A 20,876-nucleotide genomic window follows, 5' to 3' on the forward strand; every position below is an offset into this window, starting at 1 on the left:
CACAGAACACGGAGCAAACCCCGAAAAAACAGCTCATCATACTTTGTCCGTGAGAATCTTCGAGTTGACACTGACAATTGACATTGAATTATATCTATGAATCAATTAAATTCATCATCAACCATACAGGTCATTTTGACATACATCGCAAAACACATATTTATGAGACAAGACGGACTTCTCATATCCCATCCACGCAAAATCCCTATATGAACGTAGCACTATCTATACTGGAATGAAATTTTATAATAATCTTCTAAAAAACACAAAAAAGATATTGTCGTTGCTAACAAATTTCTGAAATCTGTAAGAAAATTCTTATATAATCTAGAGCCCTACAATACTGATGAATATTTTCTGGCCTGTGGAAATTCATGAACCAAATTTTATTCAAAATTGTGCTATGTATTTATAGAAATTATCTCTACTTTCAGTAATCATGCGCAATAAGATGCACATTTTAAAATGTTTCTAATCGTGTTCGAAACTTGAAGCAATTCATTTTGAAAGTTTCATTTTTAGATTTATATGTATGTACACTTGTTTGATATTTTTACAATTTTCCTTTTGACATATTTCTCAGACAAAAATATTCTGCCACTCCTGTGAATGATTATAAAAATACTCTGTCGAAATAAATGTATATATCTATCTATCTATTTATATCTGACAGACATTTATGCAAGATATCTCACAGAGATTACCAGGTCATCAAACTAAATTTCCATTTAAAAGATCCATTTAAAATTTTGCACCTACTCCCAACTTTCGATTTCTCATGGTCAGGTCATTTTGATGATGAATTCTCCTTTGCAACATGCTAGTCAAGTTGCAGAAACATTCCAAAACAGCATTTGTAATTCGAGTTGATCCACATTGCATCAAGGCATGAAACTCCTAAAAATGGGAAAATCATTTATTAACCGGATATTCGGTAAACATTTGTCTTTATAGCTCAAGATAGTTTCAAGATATTTTCAATTAGATCTACATATAATATGTTGCCATACAAATTTTTAGTAGCAAACTACATACAGTTATTTTTTTTAATTTATTTTGAATTCATTTTGAATGTATTTATTGAATAAGGATTCCCTAATATACAGGTTAGCTAACTTAAAATATAATATAATCAACAAAATTCATAAAAATAACACAACTTTATATACATACATAATTTGAACTGAACAAAAAGGAATTTTTCAATTTCCATCATGAATATATTTCAACAGTTCGCTCTTGAAAATCTTTAATGATAGAGTAGATTTAATTGAAACAGGTAAATCATTGAATCGGACAAAACCTAAACTGCTCATACTATTTCTTGTATTTGTTCTATTTATATGAATGTGACTGTTGTGCCTAGTAGAATGGTGATGAATGTCCTTATTGAAAGTTATTAATGATAGCAAGTACGGTGGGGTCATTTTATTTAATATTTTATATATGAAAACCATATAATAATCTTTTGAATACTGAGAGCCATTGCAGAGCAGATAGCATGGTAGAAATTGGCGTATGTATACCTATTACATTTTAAAATTATTCTCATTCCCCGACTTTGTAGTATTCGTTGCACTTTGTTCAAATTAAAAGAGAATAAAATAGATGCACAGTAGTCAAAATGGGGTTGGATTATTGATTTATATACCATCATTTTTGTATCTGTTGATAAGTTATTGGCGATTCTTGAGAAAAAATATAATTTATTTGCAATCTTTTTTTAAAATATACTTGAAGTATTTATAGTCGTCGAATGATAAGCAATTATCAAGTTGAAATCCCAAATACTCCACTGATATTACTATTTCTATACGTTCATCTTCACGTTATGAATTAAATTGTTTGTTTATTCATTTATTTATCTATCTAATGGGCAGCACCCAAAATACAAAAATGTTTTACAAAGGTGTACATAAATACTCATGATTTAGATCAAACCTAAAAATTAAGATTGAACCCAAATACTATAAATGATTGTAATGTTATAATATATCACATCTATGTACTGTTGTTTTCAAGAAGTGATGGCAAACATCGTTTAAAACTACTTTCGGATCAGATCTACTTGAATTTCATTAGCATTCAATACAATTCTGGGTTATGGTGAGTGTTTTCCATAATTGCATCTATGGAAATCAGTTGCAAACGTCCGAGTGTTTCCATTAAACTGTATGACATTTTTACAAGGGACTTTTTGTTAGTTCTATTGATGTTACAAAATTCATTTTCGAATGCGAAAACATATAGAATGTAAATTTCTTTATGTGAAGGCTGAATTGACAAGTTGTATTTATTTACTGAAATAAAGAAACGAGTAAGGGCAGAGCTGATTGAAATTTTCAAAATTTGGCAACATAAATTTTATTCCTAGACTATGACTGTGTGATATTGCCAACAAATAATTTCAAAAAAACTCTAGACTCTAGAGTAATGACATCATTCAGAAAATGATTCCAAAAATGTGTTTTTTTGGTAATTTATTTTATTTTTAGTAATTTATTTCGTAAAAACATTTGAAATGGGTAAATAGAAATCCACAGCATTGTATCATGAAATGAAGGGGCTATTTTTCTAGTTTTCATTACCCGAAGTAAATTTCAACAGTTTCTACTTTTGAGTTTATTCAAGAATTCGTGATCAGCGAATGGAAATGAGCAAGTATAATTAAAAATGTTTAAAAAACAGTAAAATAATAATTTACTAGATTCTGAATTGGCACTTACCAATATAATTGTGGGCCTTTGCAAAAATATTTCAGCAGGAAAATCATGCAGTAAGACATTGGTGAAAAATTCACATGAATGCAACAAAGAGGATGGTTGAGGAGGGTTGGTTAACGATTTTTCCACAGAGTGTAAAACATGCCTATCAGTTTCTATGAGAGGTTGCCACTCAAAGAAAAAATTTGGTAGGTTGAAACTGGTCGTATCTTCCACTCTATATGTCAACGAATCTCCCACACAGCTTTTCGCATCACCTCTTTCATCAACCCTAAACAAACTCAACATTTAAGCCTCTGGCAGACTATACTACAATACACAGGGTTATTCAAAGTCAAGTCTATACATGGAGATTTCGTAAATGGTGAGACAGAAAGTGAGTTGACGTATGGAAAAATTGACTATTTTTAAGTACTAGTGAACAATACAAAAAAAATCGACTCCAGTTTCGTTTGCTTTCAAAGGTATATGGGAAAACTCCCAAATCCATGGCAATATCAGAGGTTTGTGATATAGAGACATTTCAGATACTTCTTGCTTCATTTATCCAATTTTGAAGAATTAGAAAGTGTGGGATAATTTTATCGTATGATCACCAAATTACCTAAATTCTGAGGAATATCGAACTCGCTTTGATTTATATGAACACTGTCAAAACATTGCTACATAAAATACAGATTCGTCTTCAAAAATTCAAAGTTTGGGATGAGAGAAGTCTGATGGCACTTCGAATAAAAATTTTATGAACGTATGGTGATAGCTAATTGAAAGTTCCTGTGACGAATTTCAAACATATTTTCAATATTTTTGCAAACGAAGTAGGCGGGTTGGCTGTCCTTCTTCATCTTTCACTGCCTGAACCACTGTGCATGCTGTTTTTAACGAGTGCATTGACATGAGCATGTTAGCAAACGTTCGCTCTCAAGTGATGATTCACCAAAACCAGAGGCGAAAAAGCCCTGCACGGTTGAATCTAAGGCATCGTCAGGTGTAGCTGTGTTAAGAAGCTGGGTTTATTTGGTCGAGTGTGAATAGGTGTGAGTCACAATAAACCCTTGCGGGTTGCGGTGGAGGGTCGAATAGACCCACTCACTTTGGACCTAACCTAACCTAAACTGGTATCCGAAAATAGACAACTTTATCACTACTTTAACTATTTTCTATCTCTTACCATTCACGAGTTTTCCAAGCATAAACTTGGATTTTAATAGCTCTGTATAATATATCATACCAGTAAATATATATTTAATATAATATATTAAGCCAGCAACGGACTGAGAGCTATACTATAATATATATTATAGCATTTTAATAAGGTGATATATAAAAAAATTCCCTGGTTTTCATGAAATCCCTACTAATATTATAAATGCGAATCTAAGTTTGTTTGTTACGGTTTCACGTGAAAACTATTCAAACTGATCATCATGAAATTTTGTACACATGTTCTTGGAGGTATTAGAAGTAACATAGGATACTTTTTATTAAAAAAAATATATTTTTAATAATTGTTAATAAAAAAATATTGTAACTATTTGTGTGAAATGGTCTGTCACGAAACTCAATGTGGCAAACCAAATCCTACGCAGGCGAAGCCGCGGGTAATAGCTAGTAATATATAACATTCAAATCTTGTTTATATTGAAAGTTTTTGGATTTCTACTACTCCATCTTGATACAAAAATGTGGGAATCTTCCAAAGAAAGGAAGGAAGCAATCAATTTTAAAAGAAGTAACTCTATTCAATGATGTGTATATCATGCAAAGAAGTAACTTTCAGACACAAACTGAAAAAAAAATCTTTCATATAAACACTGAATTATACAAAAACAATTTTTTCTACTCAGTTTGTATTCCAAACATTCGTTATGAAATCAAATCGGATGTCATTCACAGGATTTCAACACAATATACTAAATGAAAGGTGAAAATTTCACTTACATGGAACACTATCATCCTTACTGGCAGACATTGATGTTTCGCCGTAAGACACTTGCGATGACATAAGTATCAAACTTATTCCGTGACATAAAAATCGTAATTTATGAATGAGTTGTGTGGTTTTTTTCATAATGTTATTCAGATTGGAATATATCGCTCATCAAACAAATATAAAAATATATAGTAGCCAGGCACTTGGTTCAATACTTTTTGATGCCAAGGTGATGCTTTACTAATATGGACATATAATGTACATTATCGTATAGCTTGCTATCCGTCACCTTATTTACTATTTCTGATAGTTCAAATCGATGGTACCTACCCTGCTTGTTGCTGAACAGAGGAACTCTTCTGGATATACCCTTCTATGACTGATGCGGTAGTACCCACAACAGACGATACGTTGGTACTACTTACAGTCCTGTAACTCAAAGGGACATCACATTCTAACGGTGGAACTATCGTCTCTGTTGATTGTTGTTCAATCAGTCTCGTAATCTCATCTAATTTAGTGTAGTATTCTGGCTCTAGGTATGAACGAATCTGGTCCAATTCTTTCATAAAATAACTTTTTCCTAGGTGATTGATAAGCGTTTTTCCACTGTCTGACTGAAATGTATGAATGAATGGATGATTCCTTCACTTGGCATAGCTTACCTGCCTTCAGGACACGCTTGAGTAATAGGAAAACCATATCTTCCTGGGTGCATGGTTCAAACAGGAACCATTTGAATAGTTTGGTAATGAGTTCTCTGGTTCTAGCCAAGTCATTATCGAATAAAACACCATTTTCAATTTTTGAAATGATATTCAAAAGGGCCCTTTCTCTGATTTCCTGTATTTTGTGTCCTGTTTGTTGGTAAAAGTTATGCTAGTTCATATGTAAAAATGAATACTTACCCAACTTTTCTATAAGAGCAGCTGAAATAAATTGTTCACTCATATCAAAAGACGCATGTTTTACTTGATACTATCGAAATAAACTAACAGAACATTCAAAAATATAAATATTGTTTGAACGGTTTGTCGGTATAAACAAACTTCATACGCCTGCGTCAGTCAGTGTCAATTGTCAATTTGAAAATTCAAATGTAGATATTTGAAATTTAAACTACTTTTTTCAAAAACCATCTTTTAATGATATTTTACATATTACAATTCATATATGAGTGTTCAATTACATTTTTCATCAAATTTCAATTTTTCAGTTTCCACAAAACATCGACCCAGGAGAAAATATGACAGAAGAAAAATAACTTGTAGAGATCTTCTGGTGTTTGTACATCAAAATAATCGATGCTACTAAGATTTTCTAATGTCTCTTTTGCAATATTCGTGATTTCTGTAAACATTTTTCGTTTGCAAAGTATTCTTCATTCCATTAATAGAAACAATTAATTTGAAGGATCCCGTAGATTGACAGGTTTGTCAGAAAAAAGGAGAGCAAGTTCATTGAGTTGTGTCTAAATGTACAAATGTACATTCAGCGGTGGATTTGTTTATTGGTCCATACGAAACATAATTTGATTGTCATTGGTTAAGTATAAATTGTAACAGGACCGGCCCCAGCTTCTTACCCGACTACGGCCAAGCCAAAAAGGAGTGTGATTTATTGTGATCACATATACGGCTTTATTTGTATTTATAGTTACGCTATACTGTGCCATAACGCTTAGACTACTGAGCCAATTTTGATGAGCGAGGCAACAATCGATTCATTATTATATGATTCATTTACTTTAATTAACATTTTTCATGAACAGTCAAGAGGTATGTTATATCCAAAAACTGCGTTTGTTATGGTATTCAGTGGGATGACAAATGAAAGAGAAGAAAAGTCTTGATTCGTAAATGTGAATAATAGTACCTATAACATTAAAATATACCACGGGATAGAAAACAAATTTACTCTATAAGACATTGAAAAAGGTCATTTTAGTCTTATTGAGGAAACCTATGTTAATGTATGCACAAGAAAAAGTTCAAAAAACTATAATCAGCCTACTGAAAACAGAATTGAAAATGAACATTTCTTCAAGGTTATGATTGAATTATGAATTTCAATCCACTTTTCAAGGAGATTGAAGCAATCAATTAGAAAGGAATTCCCATATCAGTGGAAATGGGAAGTATCAGAGTATTATAAAGTGCTCAAAATGTCATTTGTCCTCTTGCTTTGAAATTCCATATAGTTCAATTTCAAATTATTTGGATTATATATAACTGTAGCTCTATGCCAACACCAAACCTTCATTTTTAACACCTCGACACGTGTTTCAATCACCAAGTAATCATCTTCAAGAGGAAGATTAATAAACTGACACTGCATTACAAGTACATTTGATTATATAGTTGGCATGATTTTCAAAAGATAACTTGTTGTCTGCTGTGACTCATAAATACTTCACTTTTTTTCAATCATTATTGCATCAGTACTTACGTACCTACATTAATTTTCATGTTGGTCCTTACGAATTCATAGCGATCACTGTCATTTACAATGAGTAAAAACTTAGGTGTTCTCAGTGTTGATTCTAGCAAAATATACCTCACCATCATTTATGCAATAGAAGGTTTCTTAAAAATGTTGTCAATAGTTTCACTAATTCTTATGAAATAATCCATATCTGGCAATAGTGGATTGATAATCTAAATGTGGTGCATATAGATCTGTCCCTCGATTCATAGGTTCTTCCCATCAGGACGCCCACGAATTCCTTCGATATCTTTTAGAAGGTTTACATAAGGACCTCAACAGAATTTCTGAGAAACCTGAACCGATCCTAACGGAGATTGACGAAAAATTGAGCGACAGTGGAAAAGCACAAGAGTCCTGGCTGAGATATTTGAATATGAACAACCCTAAGATTGTAGACAATTTCGTTGGTCAATTAAAATCCACTATCAAGTGCACACACTTTAGACACTCATCAGTAACCTTCGATCCTTTCTGGGATTTGTCTCTCCCCATACCACAAAGAACTGGCCAGTTGAGTTTGTCACATTACTTGGATTCCTTCACAAGAGAGGAAACTCTGGATGGAGACAAAAAACCATTGTGTTCGAGGTGCAAGGAAAGAAGAAAATGTACAAAGTCCCTATCAATCTATAAGTTTCCCCATATTTTAGTAATTCATTTGAAAAGATTTTCTCCAACGGAAAGATTCAGAGACAAATTGAATGTTGCCATTGACTTCTCTTTAGAAGGATTAAATATGAGCAGTTATGCAGCAGACAATATGGCTCCTTGTCGTTATAATCTATATGCACTTTCGAATCACAGTAAAACTACTTACAACGGGCATTACACAGCATATTGCATACACCCATATAGTGGCACGTGGAATGAATACAACGATTCAAACATGTCCCCGATTTCAACAAAATCGCTTGTGAGTGATGAGCCATGTCCTATTTTATGAATAGGAGGGAACAAAGCAGTACCTTTGGGGTGCTTTTTTTCCCTCTTCATTCCTTTTTCATAATTATTTGTATTTCATGATTGTGTTAAAATTTAGAGAAAAATTTCATAAAAAAAAGTGGAGGTTAGGAAGCAAATTTCGATAATTACAATCTATCGACAAAAGTTCCAAACAGCATCTGTTTTCATTTGAATTTCAGATATTTCATTTTATTTTGTTAAAATAGTTAGCTAATATTTTTTTTCAGGTATTTGAGGCAGTTACAAAAATGTCTCTTTCCTAAACTGTATAAATAAGATTTTGCAAGTCCATGTCTCACCAATCTGTTATCTAATCCTAATATTTACTTGCTCCATAACTCCGAGACAATAAAATTTGTGTAACAAAAAAACCTCATTCATATAATAGTTTTTATTAACAAATAGAAAAATATTTTATAGAAATAAAATGTTTCTGTACAAATCATTAAAAAGCTATGTAAGCTTATCTACAAAATTAATACATCTTCAGATTCCATGGTAAAAGGCACGCTGGATAGTATTTCCTGTAAATATTTTACTGCTTTTCACAAGTAATGTATTGGAAGTTTCCCAAAAGTTATGCAATATGATATATTAACCTGAGTACACAACATATTTTATGGAACTTATAAATAACGAGTGAATGAACCCAGTTGCAACAAATCATTTCACATTTTGAAATGAATCATCCCACCAAGTTAAAGACCTTGGAAAACTTCGTGATAAATCAGATGAAACTTTTCACAATCAAATTTGTTTTTCTACTATGAACATATAAACACACAATCGTACAAGCTGCCCCATTTTCTCTTGAATGGAAGGCCTTTTTCAATACTATGTGTCAAATCTATTTTTTTGAACTTGTTAGCTGTTGTTTGCAGGTTATCATGACTGACGTTTCGTCTACGACTGCGGTATACAATATCAAAAGCGATGTGCTCGAGTTGCCACTGTGCTGTCTGCAGAGCAGAAAATACACTTCCTAGGGTGCTTCATCGCCTTCGATAATTTATATCGTAGCTTTAGGCGAAACGTCAGACAAAACTTCGCAGATCACAGCTGAAAAACCCACAAAATATCTTTGACACGGTTTACACTCTTTGATGAATACTATATTTGTATGAAAATAAAATTTCTCAAGTTATTTACAAATATATACAGTACTAGTCGCTCACACTTTTTGTTTCTTCTGTAAAGAAAATATAAGAAAAATTGTTTCGGCAGAAGCATACTTTTACATGATGGAAAAACTGTATCACATCCATGATCAAGTACATCTAAAATAAAATTACATCTTCGAGGCACATTGGCAGTTGGATAATGCAAAGAATATCTGTTGGTGAAATATATAAAAACTTAGCCGTTATATAATATACATTATTTCAGTAGATACATGGGTAATATAAAATTACTTAAATATCAGAGAAACTTCAGAATGTTTCACACAATATCTCAAACTCTGAGAATTATCTTTGGTCAATAACAAGTTATATTTTGTGAAGTTATTTTTGGTTTTCTTGATATGTTCTAACACACTAAACTGTTTTCAAATGTCTTCGCCACACAAAAACCATACAAATAGAATATGGAAATTTTTCGTTTCATAAAATCAGCTATTCATAAAATAGCATGCAAATGAAAAACGTTATCAATTTCAATAACACAAAGGGGAAGACCTCACTTGGCACGGTATATGAAGAATCGTGAAGATGTAGGTAGCATCCCAGTACAATCATATGTTCATTGAATAAATATATACTAAACATCAAAGTGTCCGTATATATATTTTTTGTAACTCCAAAATAATAAATTCACTTGCAGACTAAAATTTTAAAATATGTATAACCTGTATTTTGAGTGTTCATGTAAATATTGTAACTCTAAACATAAATATCACTCAATATATAAAAGTATAAAAGTTTCAAAACAATGCAATACCAATTATTCACAAAAACAATCAAAATCTGCAATGTTATGTAGTTTGATGCTAGAGTCTAAGATATACCTTGAGCAAAGCCTCTTCCCGCATTTTTTCAGTAAATAATTTCATCAATATTAGGATGTGATGACGAATTTAATAAGACCAGGTCATTTGAAAAAAAAATCTCAAGTCAGAGCAATCAACAACCAGAATACAAAAACATCTCCATTCGAGTGAAAGTAGTGAATGTAAGATATTTTCGTTGTCCCCAAGAATTTAATGAAAGACAGTAGTTATTTTTTTGTAATTCTCAAAAGTTCCATGAAGGTTTTGGAACAACTATATCCTGCAAGTAAGTGGATAGAAAACGTATAGGCAAGTTGGTATACCTGCCAAATTACAAATGCAAGTTGAGATCAGTCTTCCAGAGTATGAGTGCAGAATCCCACACCATTAAAAAGCATAGTAGAGACAACATAATGAAATAATCAATGAATTAAACAAAAATATTGACTCAGAAAAATTGTTGTTTTTGAAACAAGTACATCACAGGAATCCAATTTAAAAATATTTACTGAAGAAAAACAAATCCACCAACACGCGACATACATGCCAAAAACACATTTCTATACAGTACCTTTACTTGAGATGAGAAGGAAATACTGTCAATCAAACAATGAAATATTAATTTTGTAGAATCCTTTTTGCAGCTTATCATATTCAAAATATGATGTAGCCCGATAGTGACAGAAATGAGAAAAAAATTGTGGAGTAATAAATCAAAGAAAACCATGAAACTAAAATACATGTAGGAAAAGGTAGTGTACAGTGGGACATAGTACATAGTGGGACATGGTACACAGTGGGACAAATAAATGATTTGCAATGTTTTACCAACTAGATAAAGTTTGTTTAGGTCGAAAGTGATCACTACTGAATAGATTTCCACTAATCTACAGCAATTTCCATTATCAACAGTGAAAACTTGTTAACCAAATGTTCCAACGCTCAACCTAATGCTGATCTTTTTTCGATGTCTTCAAGATTTATTATTATTATTACTCCTCCAATTTCTGTGAAACGTTTTTGAAATTTGTTGTTGTTTCCATAGTTTGAAAGGTATGCACGAATAAATTTTGCCATTCGGATTATTTTCAATAAGGATGAAGGGACAAATTCAGGTGGTTCTTACTGGGACAGTCACACCATTTTTGTGAGCTCTTGTTTTGTGTCCATTCTTCTTGACATCTGTTACCTTATTTCAGATGCTGAGGAAAAGCAGAAAAGACGAAAAAAAAAACATTAGAAAGAACAAGGAGCGTCACGCCTCGTATCAAAAAAATATGGAGAAAGAAGTTGAGAAAGTTATTTGTAACATGAATGAAAGAGAAAAAAATTGAGCTGCGAGAAAAAAGTTGTAGTTAAGGAAATATCTAGTGATGGTAAAGATGGTGAACCAGACCAAGGTGTAATATCAGATGATTCTACTGATGTATGAATAGTGAAAAGTAGAAAGAGAAGAAAATAGTTAGTGACATACAAATTGAAGTATCCGATTTTGTCTTGGTTCAATATGTGTTGAAAAAAGTATCAAACATTATGCTGGTCAAATTGATGTATCATATGATGACAAATATCATGAAAAAGACCCCCAACTTTCATCATTCCAGACAAAAAATGAGAATGTCATACACAGAGAGAATGTTCTGTGCAAGTTACCCATGCCAAGAATATTTGGAGGCACAGAAAAAAGCTTTCAAACAACTGCAGTTTCCATTCAACTTTTCTCTATATAATGTTCAATAACTCATAAGGAGAAATGTTACTATTTTTGGAATAAACTTATGTTCAAGATTATTTATTGTGCAAATATTTTGTTGTCCCAATATGTAAACTTATGTCCCTATATGTACCAACAATGCATCATGCATTGCATTGGAATGCATCATGCAGAAATATTCCTGTACAAATCTATTCCTTTGAGAAAGAACTGTCCCTCTATATACCCCCTCCCTACTTAACATCTTTAATATGTGACTATTCATTTGGGTGCAAATAGTTTTATAACTGGAGTCTGAAACTGAATACCTTAAATGAAACGTGGCGATGAAAAGAGTTCCAAAAATGCAATAAGAAATACATCTATATTTTGATATTTGCATAACTCTAGCATCATAGAACAAAATTTGGAGCCTTTTTTTTGTCACTTTGAAAACTGTTCAAATCTCAACACGAATCATGTGAGTTTTTGCTTTTTATAAAGTTTAGTAATGGGATACTACTCCAATTCCAGCTTATCGGTTAGATAAACATTGTACTTCTTTTGGTAGGTAAACATTTCAAAAATTCCTCTACAACCAAAAACCGTTAAAATCAATTAAGACTAATTTAAAATTTAGTCAGTCTTAAATTAAATATATTTTGTGTTTAACACAGCCAATGGAACATCAGAACACTTTTGAAACACTTTGCTAACACACAAATTAATCACTGTAGCATCAGAATTTCTAAGTTGCGATGAAGAATTGTGTCTTTAACCGAGTTGAATACTACTTTAATGTTTTCCGTGTCCACAGCCGTAGTAAAGTGGTGGTACAATGCTTTTTTACTGTCTCTCTTAACGTCAGTGAACATCGCCAGAATAAATGCCTGTACATCCTGCATCGAGTGAGAATTCCCAGCGAACTGCGGAAAGTACCAGCGAATATCAGTTTCTGGATTCGCCACTTTTTTCTCCAACAAGTCGTACTTGTTCAGAAAGAGTATTATAGACACCCCGGAAAATATAATGTTGTTCACGATGGTATCAAAAATATCTCTAGATTCTTCTAATCTATTCGTTTTACGATCTTCTAGAAGAACTTGGTCGAACTCTGAGGAAGATACTAAAAATAATATCGAGGTGACCGAATCGAAACACTGGAACCACTTCTGCCTCTGAGATCTTTGCCCGCCAACGTCTACGAACAGGAACGGAATATTATTTATGGGTATTACGAACTCCGTGATTCCCTTGGTCGCCTTGCGGCAGTGGAGAATATCTTTGTTTGTTGGCATGTAGTCTGGTTTGGATATCCTTTCCAGGTTGTTGAGGAAATATTCAACCGAATCACTCTGAAAATAAAGAAAAACAACGGTTAGAAAAGAATATTTTTTATACAATACTACAATTACATTACTAATTACATTATTAATTAGAAAAGTTTCAAATTGAAATATACTAATGTTACATCAACACAGTTACAGTTAAAAATTAAATGTTCAAAAGAATTTTAAAAATATTCATCATAAAACACCATTTACACAATTTTTATTATATTAAAACTAGTGTCCGACCGAATGTTCGGTTTCGGTCGAGTTTCGGCAAAAAAACAGATTTCGGTTTAGTTTCTGTTTCGGCGCCAAACCTGCCGAAACTACGACCGAAACCGAAACTGCATTCGGGAGTTCCCGCGCTATGATTGGTCATGTTCGGCGCATTGAATTTCATACAAGCGTCGAAGATATTTTGCCACTTCCGCGTGCCTTATCATGTCGTGACTATTGTGATATAAGGTAACAACTCAAATAAGTAATCTAGGACGAATATTTGAGGACACTGGCGGAGACTGACCCATCACAAACGGTGCATGGGATGGCGGAAGAACTGGGCGTTAGATCCCATGCTTAATTTGATAGTTTAAAATTTATTGGAAAGCTTGAAAAGTGGGTGTCCCATGATTTGAACGATCGACAGAAATTGTCACATTGTGAGGTCTGTTGTTCTTTGTTTTTATGCAACCAAAACGATCCTTTTTTGGATCGGATCGTCAAGTGAGATGAAAAGCATATCCACTTCGCAACGGAAAACGTTCAGGACAGTGGTTGAACACTGATTAGCCACCCAGGCACTTCCCAACGGAGAAAACTCACCAATAGAAGACCATGGTTACTGTATGGTGGTCAGCAGCTGGTGCAGTGGCACGTTTCCCAAATTACTATTCAAAAATTTAATGAATTGAGCATAAAAGTTATGATTCACCCACCATACTTCCCAGACCTCTCGCCAACCTACTACCGTCTTTTCAAGCACTTCGATAACTGTCTCGCCGGTAGAACCTTCGCCACTTAGGATCAAGCAAAAACGGCCTTCGTCGACTTCTTCATCGAATTCAAATGGCGCTTATTTCGACAAATTTGAATAAGTATTTACTGAGATATTACAGTTTAAAGTGGACTCATAAATACGGACAAAGCTTTTGAAACAACCTTATATTTCATCTTTCGTCTTAGCAAGCAGTTAAACGAATTGTCACGTTTATGTTTCAAGTAAGAAATGACTGAGCTCCTAAATTTTTTTAAAGCTGTGATATTTTGAAGTTTCTTCGGTAGATAACTATATGCTTTCATTTCTTGTAATATGTAGAGTTTTGGCTGGGGATAGTCAGTTAATTACGATGCCTGGTATTAAAATTCATATTACTGGAATATTGACTACTATTTCAAGAAAACAGGTTACAGTTACAAAACAGGCAAGACTGAGGAAGTTCAGCTAGGAAGAAAGTTTCGCTAAGAACGTTTTACAAGAGGTTTTGCGACCAAGATTTAGAATATATCTCAAAATACTTTAATGGGTAATGAATATGCTTTGCGACTATACTGGAAAACCCAAAATGTGGTACCATATGAAACCAATGACTGCGCATGGGCATAATAATGTTCTCAGATAACGTACAACTCCACAGATAGAGCTCAGCCAGTTGTTATTCGGTTAGTTTATGTAAGTTTCCCAACTGAGAGTTACATCTATTGTGACTTCTAAGAATTTGTTTAATCAGATTCTGCAATAGACTTATTTTAGAGTTTCACATCTAGGGATTCCTCATAGTTATTCAATTCATTTAAAATTAAAAATTCTGTTTGGTGACATTGAGATTCAGCGTATTCCCCTGTGACTATCTGCTTCGGTTGAAAGTTCTAATGTAGTACTTTCTGTGATAATGACTGATATGTCATCTAAACACTAATATACAACACCTACGTTAGGTTAGGTCAGGTCAAAAGTGAGTGGGCCTATTCGTCCCTCCACCGTCCCTCTATATGTGGTTCACACATATTCAAACTCGACCAAATAAACCCTGCTTCTTGACGAAGTCGATTAGTTTATATGGTGAGTGATCTTTCAGGTCAGATAGTAGAAGAGTTGTTCTACCAAACTCTGAAAACCTGATTAGGTCCGCAGCGGGGCAGGCACAAAGTATGTGCTCTGCTGTTTCATCATTTTCCAATCAGAGGCGACACACACTGTCTTTCGACAGCCCGAGCCTCTGCATATGGTGATTCAAATGACAGTGACCTGTAAGAAGGCCTGTTAGACATCGTAGTTCATCCCTACTGTAGTCCAACAACTGTTTGGTATTAAGCTTCGAAGGGTGAATAAACGCCTTGGAGTGAGTCAATCCTGGAAGATTTTGACAGAAGTCTTTCAAACTTCTTGCCATACAGGTGATCCATGTTTGTTTGGCAAAACTTAAAGCAATGCCAATGACAGGTTCTGGCCAGATGAAGCTACTTGCAGCACCCTCTTTTGCAAGGGAGTCATCAGCCTCATTGCCTTCCAGGCCAGTGTGGCCAGGAATTCAGACCAGAGGCAATTTGTTGAGTATTTTTATTGAGAAGAGTTGTTTTCGGCAATTTGCTACCAACTTAGACGTTGCTCGGTAGGAGCCAAAAGCTTCAACGCCGACTGACTGTCCGAAAAAATTGTTATTGACTTGTGTGTTAGGTTGGATTCTACCAATCTGTCAGTCGCATATGTCCCTAGACAGGTTGATATATCTATCCTGGGTCTGCAACTGAAAACACCTGCACCAGAGCCCGAAGGTGTTTTTGATCCATCGTTGAATCATCAACTATCAGCTCTCTCGGAGGATCCATTCCTTTCTACTCAGGAAAAGTACTGCGTAAGGCAGTTCGTAGTTGACAGTTGGAGGCATAATGTTAGAGGCCATTCTCAAAATGACGTCACTTCCAGTGTCAGCCAGCAGTCTAAAGTACTTGCTTTGTGCAATTGGAGATGTGCACAAGTCTATATGCTGCCCATCTAGCCTCTCTCTCCAGAAAAATGTGGAGAGGAGGTAGTTCTAGAAGGATCTCCATGGCTACCGAGTGTGGTACTTACAATACCCAGACTCAGAGCTTTGGTTAGTTGTTTGGTGTTGGTCCAAGGATTGAGCCCCGGAGTACACCTTGCTTGGTTATGGATTCGAAAGGATGTAAAATGATTTTGTTCATTTATCATGTTAACAATTCGGAACTGATTCGATGAACTTTGTGAAATTCTGGTAAATACACACTTCTATAGACTCTTACTTAGCAAGAGGTAACATGTACAAACAATCATTAAAGAAAATTAAACGAGCACATAAGAATCAGTTATGTATATAGACAGATACAGGTATAATAAAATATATCAAAATAGGGTATCCTATACATTAATAAGTAGAAATTTGTAACAATATATAAATTACAGAACATTCCTCAAACATATAAATGGATAATAATAAATTTTAAAACCATTATTAGGTTTCCGGACTCTTGTTGCCGGCTGCCTGTTTGGTGAAAGCTGCAGAGAAAGTAAGAAGACGAATCTAAGTTGGTGGTAGATGTCGAAGTTAGACTTTGTAACAGACCGCCTTTGGGAGCCTTGTTTATATTGTGATATTTTCACGAACTGTAGTTGTACATACATTTAGCTAGCCTATAGACCGATTTCGCGAATAAACAAAATATTGCGTTACTATATGTGTGTGTTTTTAAATATCAATAACGGCAACTTAGCATTCGAAAAAAATATAAAAACAATTTTCCTGATTATTCTGCGCTGCGTGAAAGCAATTATTCAACATAATATATTAATTCAATCAAGTATTGCCAATATGCAACACAACACTGCCAAACCCAAATATCTCTCTTAATTATGTTTAGATATCTCTCTTCTGATAAAACACTTTGGCGTTTTCCGATAAAAAATGATTCATTTTATAGCCATTACAGCAACTTAATCCATTTACCGATAAAAATGGTATTTTGAAATTCGCACACGTTATAGCTATAAAATGTCTGTAAATATGACGAAACTTCAAAGATAACAACATCATATAAATCGATATTCTGATTGTGAAAAACAAGGTTTTCCGTTGAGCTCTGACTTCATTAACGAATCACATTTTAGCAATTATGGTGAATAAAACTATAACATAATAAAACGCTCATCACGCCAAGATGATTGTGAATACAAACAAACGAAAAGCGAAACGCCGAGAATAATTCGGTTTGAAACTACTGCAAGCCGCCTACTTGATCTTTCACTTAATTTTCCTTTATCGAGTTTTTGGTCGATGAAATGAGAAAGTGATGATGATCCACAACATTTCGAAATAGTGTTAGTATTGACAGTTGTTATTCATGTTGCTGTTTTTGAACTGGTCCTACTTTTTCTTTGTTGAGAATGACATCGACAACTATGTCCACTAAACTCGTGATCTGTGAAGGCATGTTAATTAGCAGAGTCATCTAGGAATTACGGCTAATTGTTTTACTATCGGTCAAAATATAGGGTCTTTCAACATGGACTTCCGAATGTAACAAAAGTAACATTTTCATGTCACATTTCTTAACATTTCATAAACACTGAGGTTACGAATATATTCTATTGACTCTCTTGTCGCAATAAGGAAATCGGATGGGTTGTCACTGTAGGAATTAACTGGAGAGTCCTGTACCAGGTGTTCGATAGTCTGTCTTTCAGCGCCACAGTAACAATTTGGGGAAGGTATTTTTCCCCACCTGAATAGTGAGTCGAAGCATCTTCGCAATTCGTCCTTATTCTATTGAGTGTTGTCCAGATTCGTCTTGGTTGATCAAAACCCTCTGGCTTGCTTGTAACGCATGGCACATCCAATTTCCAATTTTTTCTCAATGAACATATCACAATTCAGATCTCAAAATATAACAACTTTCGAGTTTTACTTTATAAATATGTTATGTCCTAAATTGAACGGGTTTCCGCTAAACAGTGTAGTATTTTATTATTTTACACGCTTTATATTAGTATGTATGTATGTATGTATGTATGTATGTATGTATGTTTGTAACTATCAAGCTCGGGATCTGTATTTGACGGAATTATCGACATTATTGCTTCATCTATTCGGGGGCAGATGGCGCTGTTCGTAATCTCCTTGATATAATTCGAACGGCTGATTGATCCCAAAGTTTAGATAAAATAAATATAGTTTAGAAAGACTAAAAAACACGCTTTTATAGCATACGAAACTAAAAAATGAAAAATAAATAAAGTTTAAAAAAACTAAAAAAAACACGCTTTTAAAAAACATCGAATAAGCTTGAAACAATAACGAACGAAAAATACTAGCATTATTTCAGACTTATTTGAAAAAAATATTTTCAACTTTTTAGTTCGATGTTCTTTAAAAGCCTATTTTTTGGTTTTTCAAACTATATCTATTTTCCACTTCTTTCTTGGATCTCTGTGTATCTTTTTGAATTTAACAATAGGATCAGAATAACTTTGGTGAAGCCGTCTTATACAATAAATAATAATAAATACAATAAATATCCGCTTAATCAAACACTCAAAATCCTTTTATTATCTCTATGAAATTAAAAAAAAACTGAATTACAATCACCATCATCATGATCATAAAAAAGTTCATGTTTAAAGATATCCAGCAAGGGATTATCCCTCTTTACCTTTCCTTTTCGGAACAGGCAATAAAAAATAAGTACTTATTGATAATATTAAAATTCTTAGAAAACTCCAGAAAAGTGAAGGGATAAGTATTCTTTTATCTAAATGATAACTCAGCTCTCCTTTCTCGGTATACAAAAATAAACACATATTTAGAATATTCAATGATACATTCTCTTTAAAAATAAAAGGAAAAATAAAGCTATTTCATACAGGAAATCAAGAAAATAAAAAAAATACATGGACCTACATTTATAAAAAAACAGTAGAAACCAAATTATAAAAATAACGTATTCTAAAAACACTTCATTGTGAGATTTTCACTAAACAGTTTTACAAAAACGCAACACGTGTTTCGCCATACAATGGCTTCCTCGGGCGTATCTTAAGACACACGTTTTTGTAAAACTATCTAGTGAAAATCACACAATAAAGTGTTTTTAGAATACGTTAGTTATGGATTTTCATCAAGAATAGGCCGATTCCATCATATATTATAAAAATAAGTAAAGGACACTCAAATCATTAACACCAGTTGAGAAAAAACATAATAGGTAAACTGATGAGATTTGAGGAGGAACTGGACTTCAGACACACTCAGTATTGTATTGAAAGTGTCAACAAACCAATGGGGAATGTTCCTCAATTAGGGTTATTACAGCAAATGTAAGTTTGAACACAATAAAGTTGTGTTTAATTCATGAGTTTTTCAAATTCACTTTGAAAAGTATTCAAATTGATGTTTCAAATGTTGGGTTTTAATTTTTAAAGGGATTTGTTTCTAATTCACATATTGGCAACAGCGCCTATATCAAGTTGAAGTAATTTATACGTACCTAGATATTCTACTTTAAAAAATGAAAATTATCTTTATAAATCAACAATTAGGGCAAAATAAAAATTATAATTCAATACCACCTCCACAACAGACAACACCTCCACATAGACAACAGTTGTTTTGTTATTTATTTATATAGAGGAAGATAGGTTAGGTGCACAAAATGTCTCGGAACTCGGAACATAAGTAAACAGAACAGCACGCCTCTGAAATATGTCATCTTTGTTTGTCTCATACAGGTAACAGATTCATTGTCCTTTATTAGCTATAACCGATGTTGCCAAATGGTGCAATAGAAACGAATCCCTTTAAATGTTGAATGCATTATTTCATTCCTCTTTTTTAAGTATTTAAATAATTTTTTTATTTTAAAAGCACTCTATATTCTATTTGTTGCTAGATCATATGATACTTTGACAGGCCAAAAAAAAGTTTTCTATAAAATTTCATTTTATTATTCAATATAGTTGCCTTCGAGAACGATACAATGATAATAGCGGTCTTACAACTTTTTCGATACTATTTTTATAGTACAATTTGTCTTTAGCCTCAAAATAGGCTTCAGTTTCGACGATTAACCTCTTCATCGGCGCTAAATTTCTTTCCAGCGGGCATTCTTCTGAGGTCAGAGAACAGGAAAAAAATCGCAGGGGGCAAGATTTGGAGAATACGGTGGATGCAGAAGCAATTTGAAGCCCCATTCAAGTTTCTCCATTGTATTCATTAATTTGTGACACAGTGCATTGTTTTGATGAAATAGCACTTTCTTTTTCTTCGAATGGGGCAGATTTTTTGCGATTCCGTTCTTCAAACGCTCCAATAACGCTATGTAATAGTCGCTGTTGATGGTTTTTCCCTTTTCAAATTAGTCGATGATTATAAATAACACCTACGTGCATTCCAAAAATCTGATACCATAACTTTCCTAACCGAGTGGTTGGGAGTGGTTGGTGTTTGCACGCTTTGGAGTCGGTTCACCACGTACAGTCCACTCAGATGACGGTCGTTTTGATTCTGGTGTGAAATAATGGTGCCATGTTTCATCCACTGTCACATATCAACGCATAAATTCGGATTTTTTTATGGTGGAACAGCTTCAAACACTGCTCAGAATCATCAATTCGTTGTTGTTTTTGGTCGATTGTGAGCTCGCGCGGCACCCACTTTGAACAGAGCTTTCGCGTACCCAAATATTCATGTACGATATATCGAAAACTTTCCTTTGTAATCTTTAGATCCTCAGCTATCTCGATCAACTT

At 33.6% G+C, this 20,876-nt stretch overlaps 2 protein-coding genes across 3 annotated transcripts in view; both read right to left on the bottom strand.

The window, feature by feature from the left end:
* ana3 (rotatin homolog anastral spindle 3) overlaps nucleotides 1-5,746 on the bottom strand; it is a 55,900-nt gene extending 50,154 nt beyond the window's left edge. The window contains exons 1-5 of one of the 2 annotated variants that reach the window (XM_074175632.1): nucleotides 5,565-5,746; nucleotides 5,322-5,513; nucleotides 4,987-5,269; nucleotides 2,727-2,994; nucleotides 760-897 (exon numbers count right to left, since the gene is read on the bottom strand). In XM_074175632.1, the coding sequence (XP_074031733.1) occupies nucleotides 760-897; nucleotides 2,727-2,994; nucleotides 4,987-5,269; nucleotides 5,322-5,513; nucleotides 5,565-5,607 (924 nt within the window). In that variant the 5' untranslated portion in view covers nucleotides 5,608-5,746. Of the gene's footprint in view, nucleotides 1-759; nucleotides 898-2,726; nucleotides 2,995-4,986; nucleotides 5,270-5,321; nucleotides 5,514-5,564 lie in introns of those variants that run through there. The other variant, XM_074175633.1, reaches the window with a different exon arrangement.
* Nucleotides 5,747-8,482: 2,736 nt separating this feature from the next.
* The window catches only part of cta (Guanine nucleotide-binding protein subunit alpha cta), a 30,468-nt gene continuing 18,074 nt past the window's right edge, over nucleotides 8,483-20,876 (bottom strand). Inside the window, exon 2 of the mRNA XM_023164823.2 lies at nucleotides 8,483-13,141. Coding sequence (XP_023020591.1) covers nucleotides 12,515-13,141 — 627 coding nt within the window. The 3' untranslated portion in view covers nucleotides 8,483-12,514. The remainder of the gene's footprint in view (nucleotides 13,142-20,876) is intronic.

This window comes from Leptinotarsa decemlineata, unplaced genomic scaffold (genome assembly GCF_025532065.1).
Source record: "Leptinotarsa decemlineata unplaced genomic scaffold, Ldec_3_MD MMD2_tig00001064_RagTag_RagTag, whole genome shotgun sequence".
Lineage (NCBI taxonomy): Eukaryota > Metazoa > Arthropoda > Insecta > Coleoptera > Chrysomelidae > Leptinotarsa > Leptinotarsa decemlineata.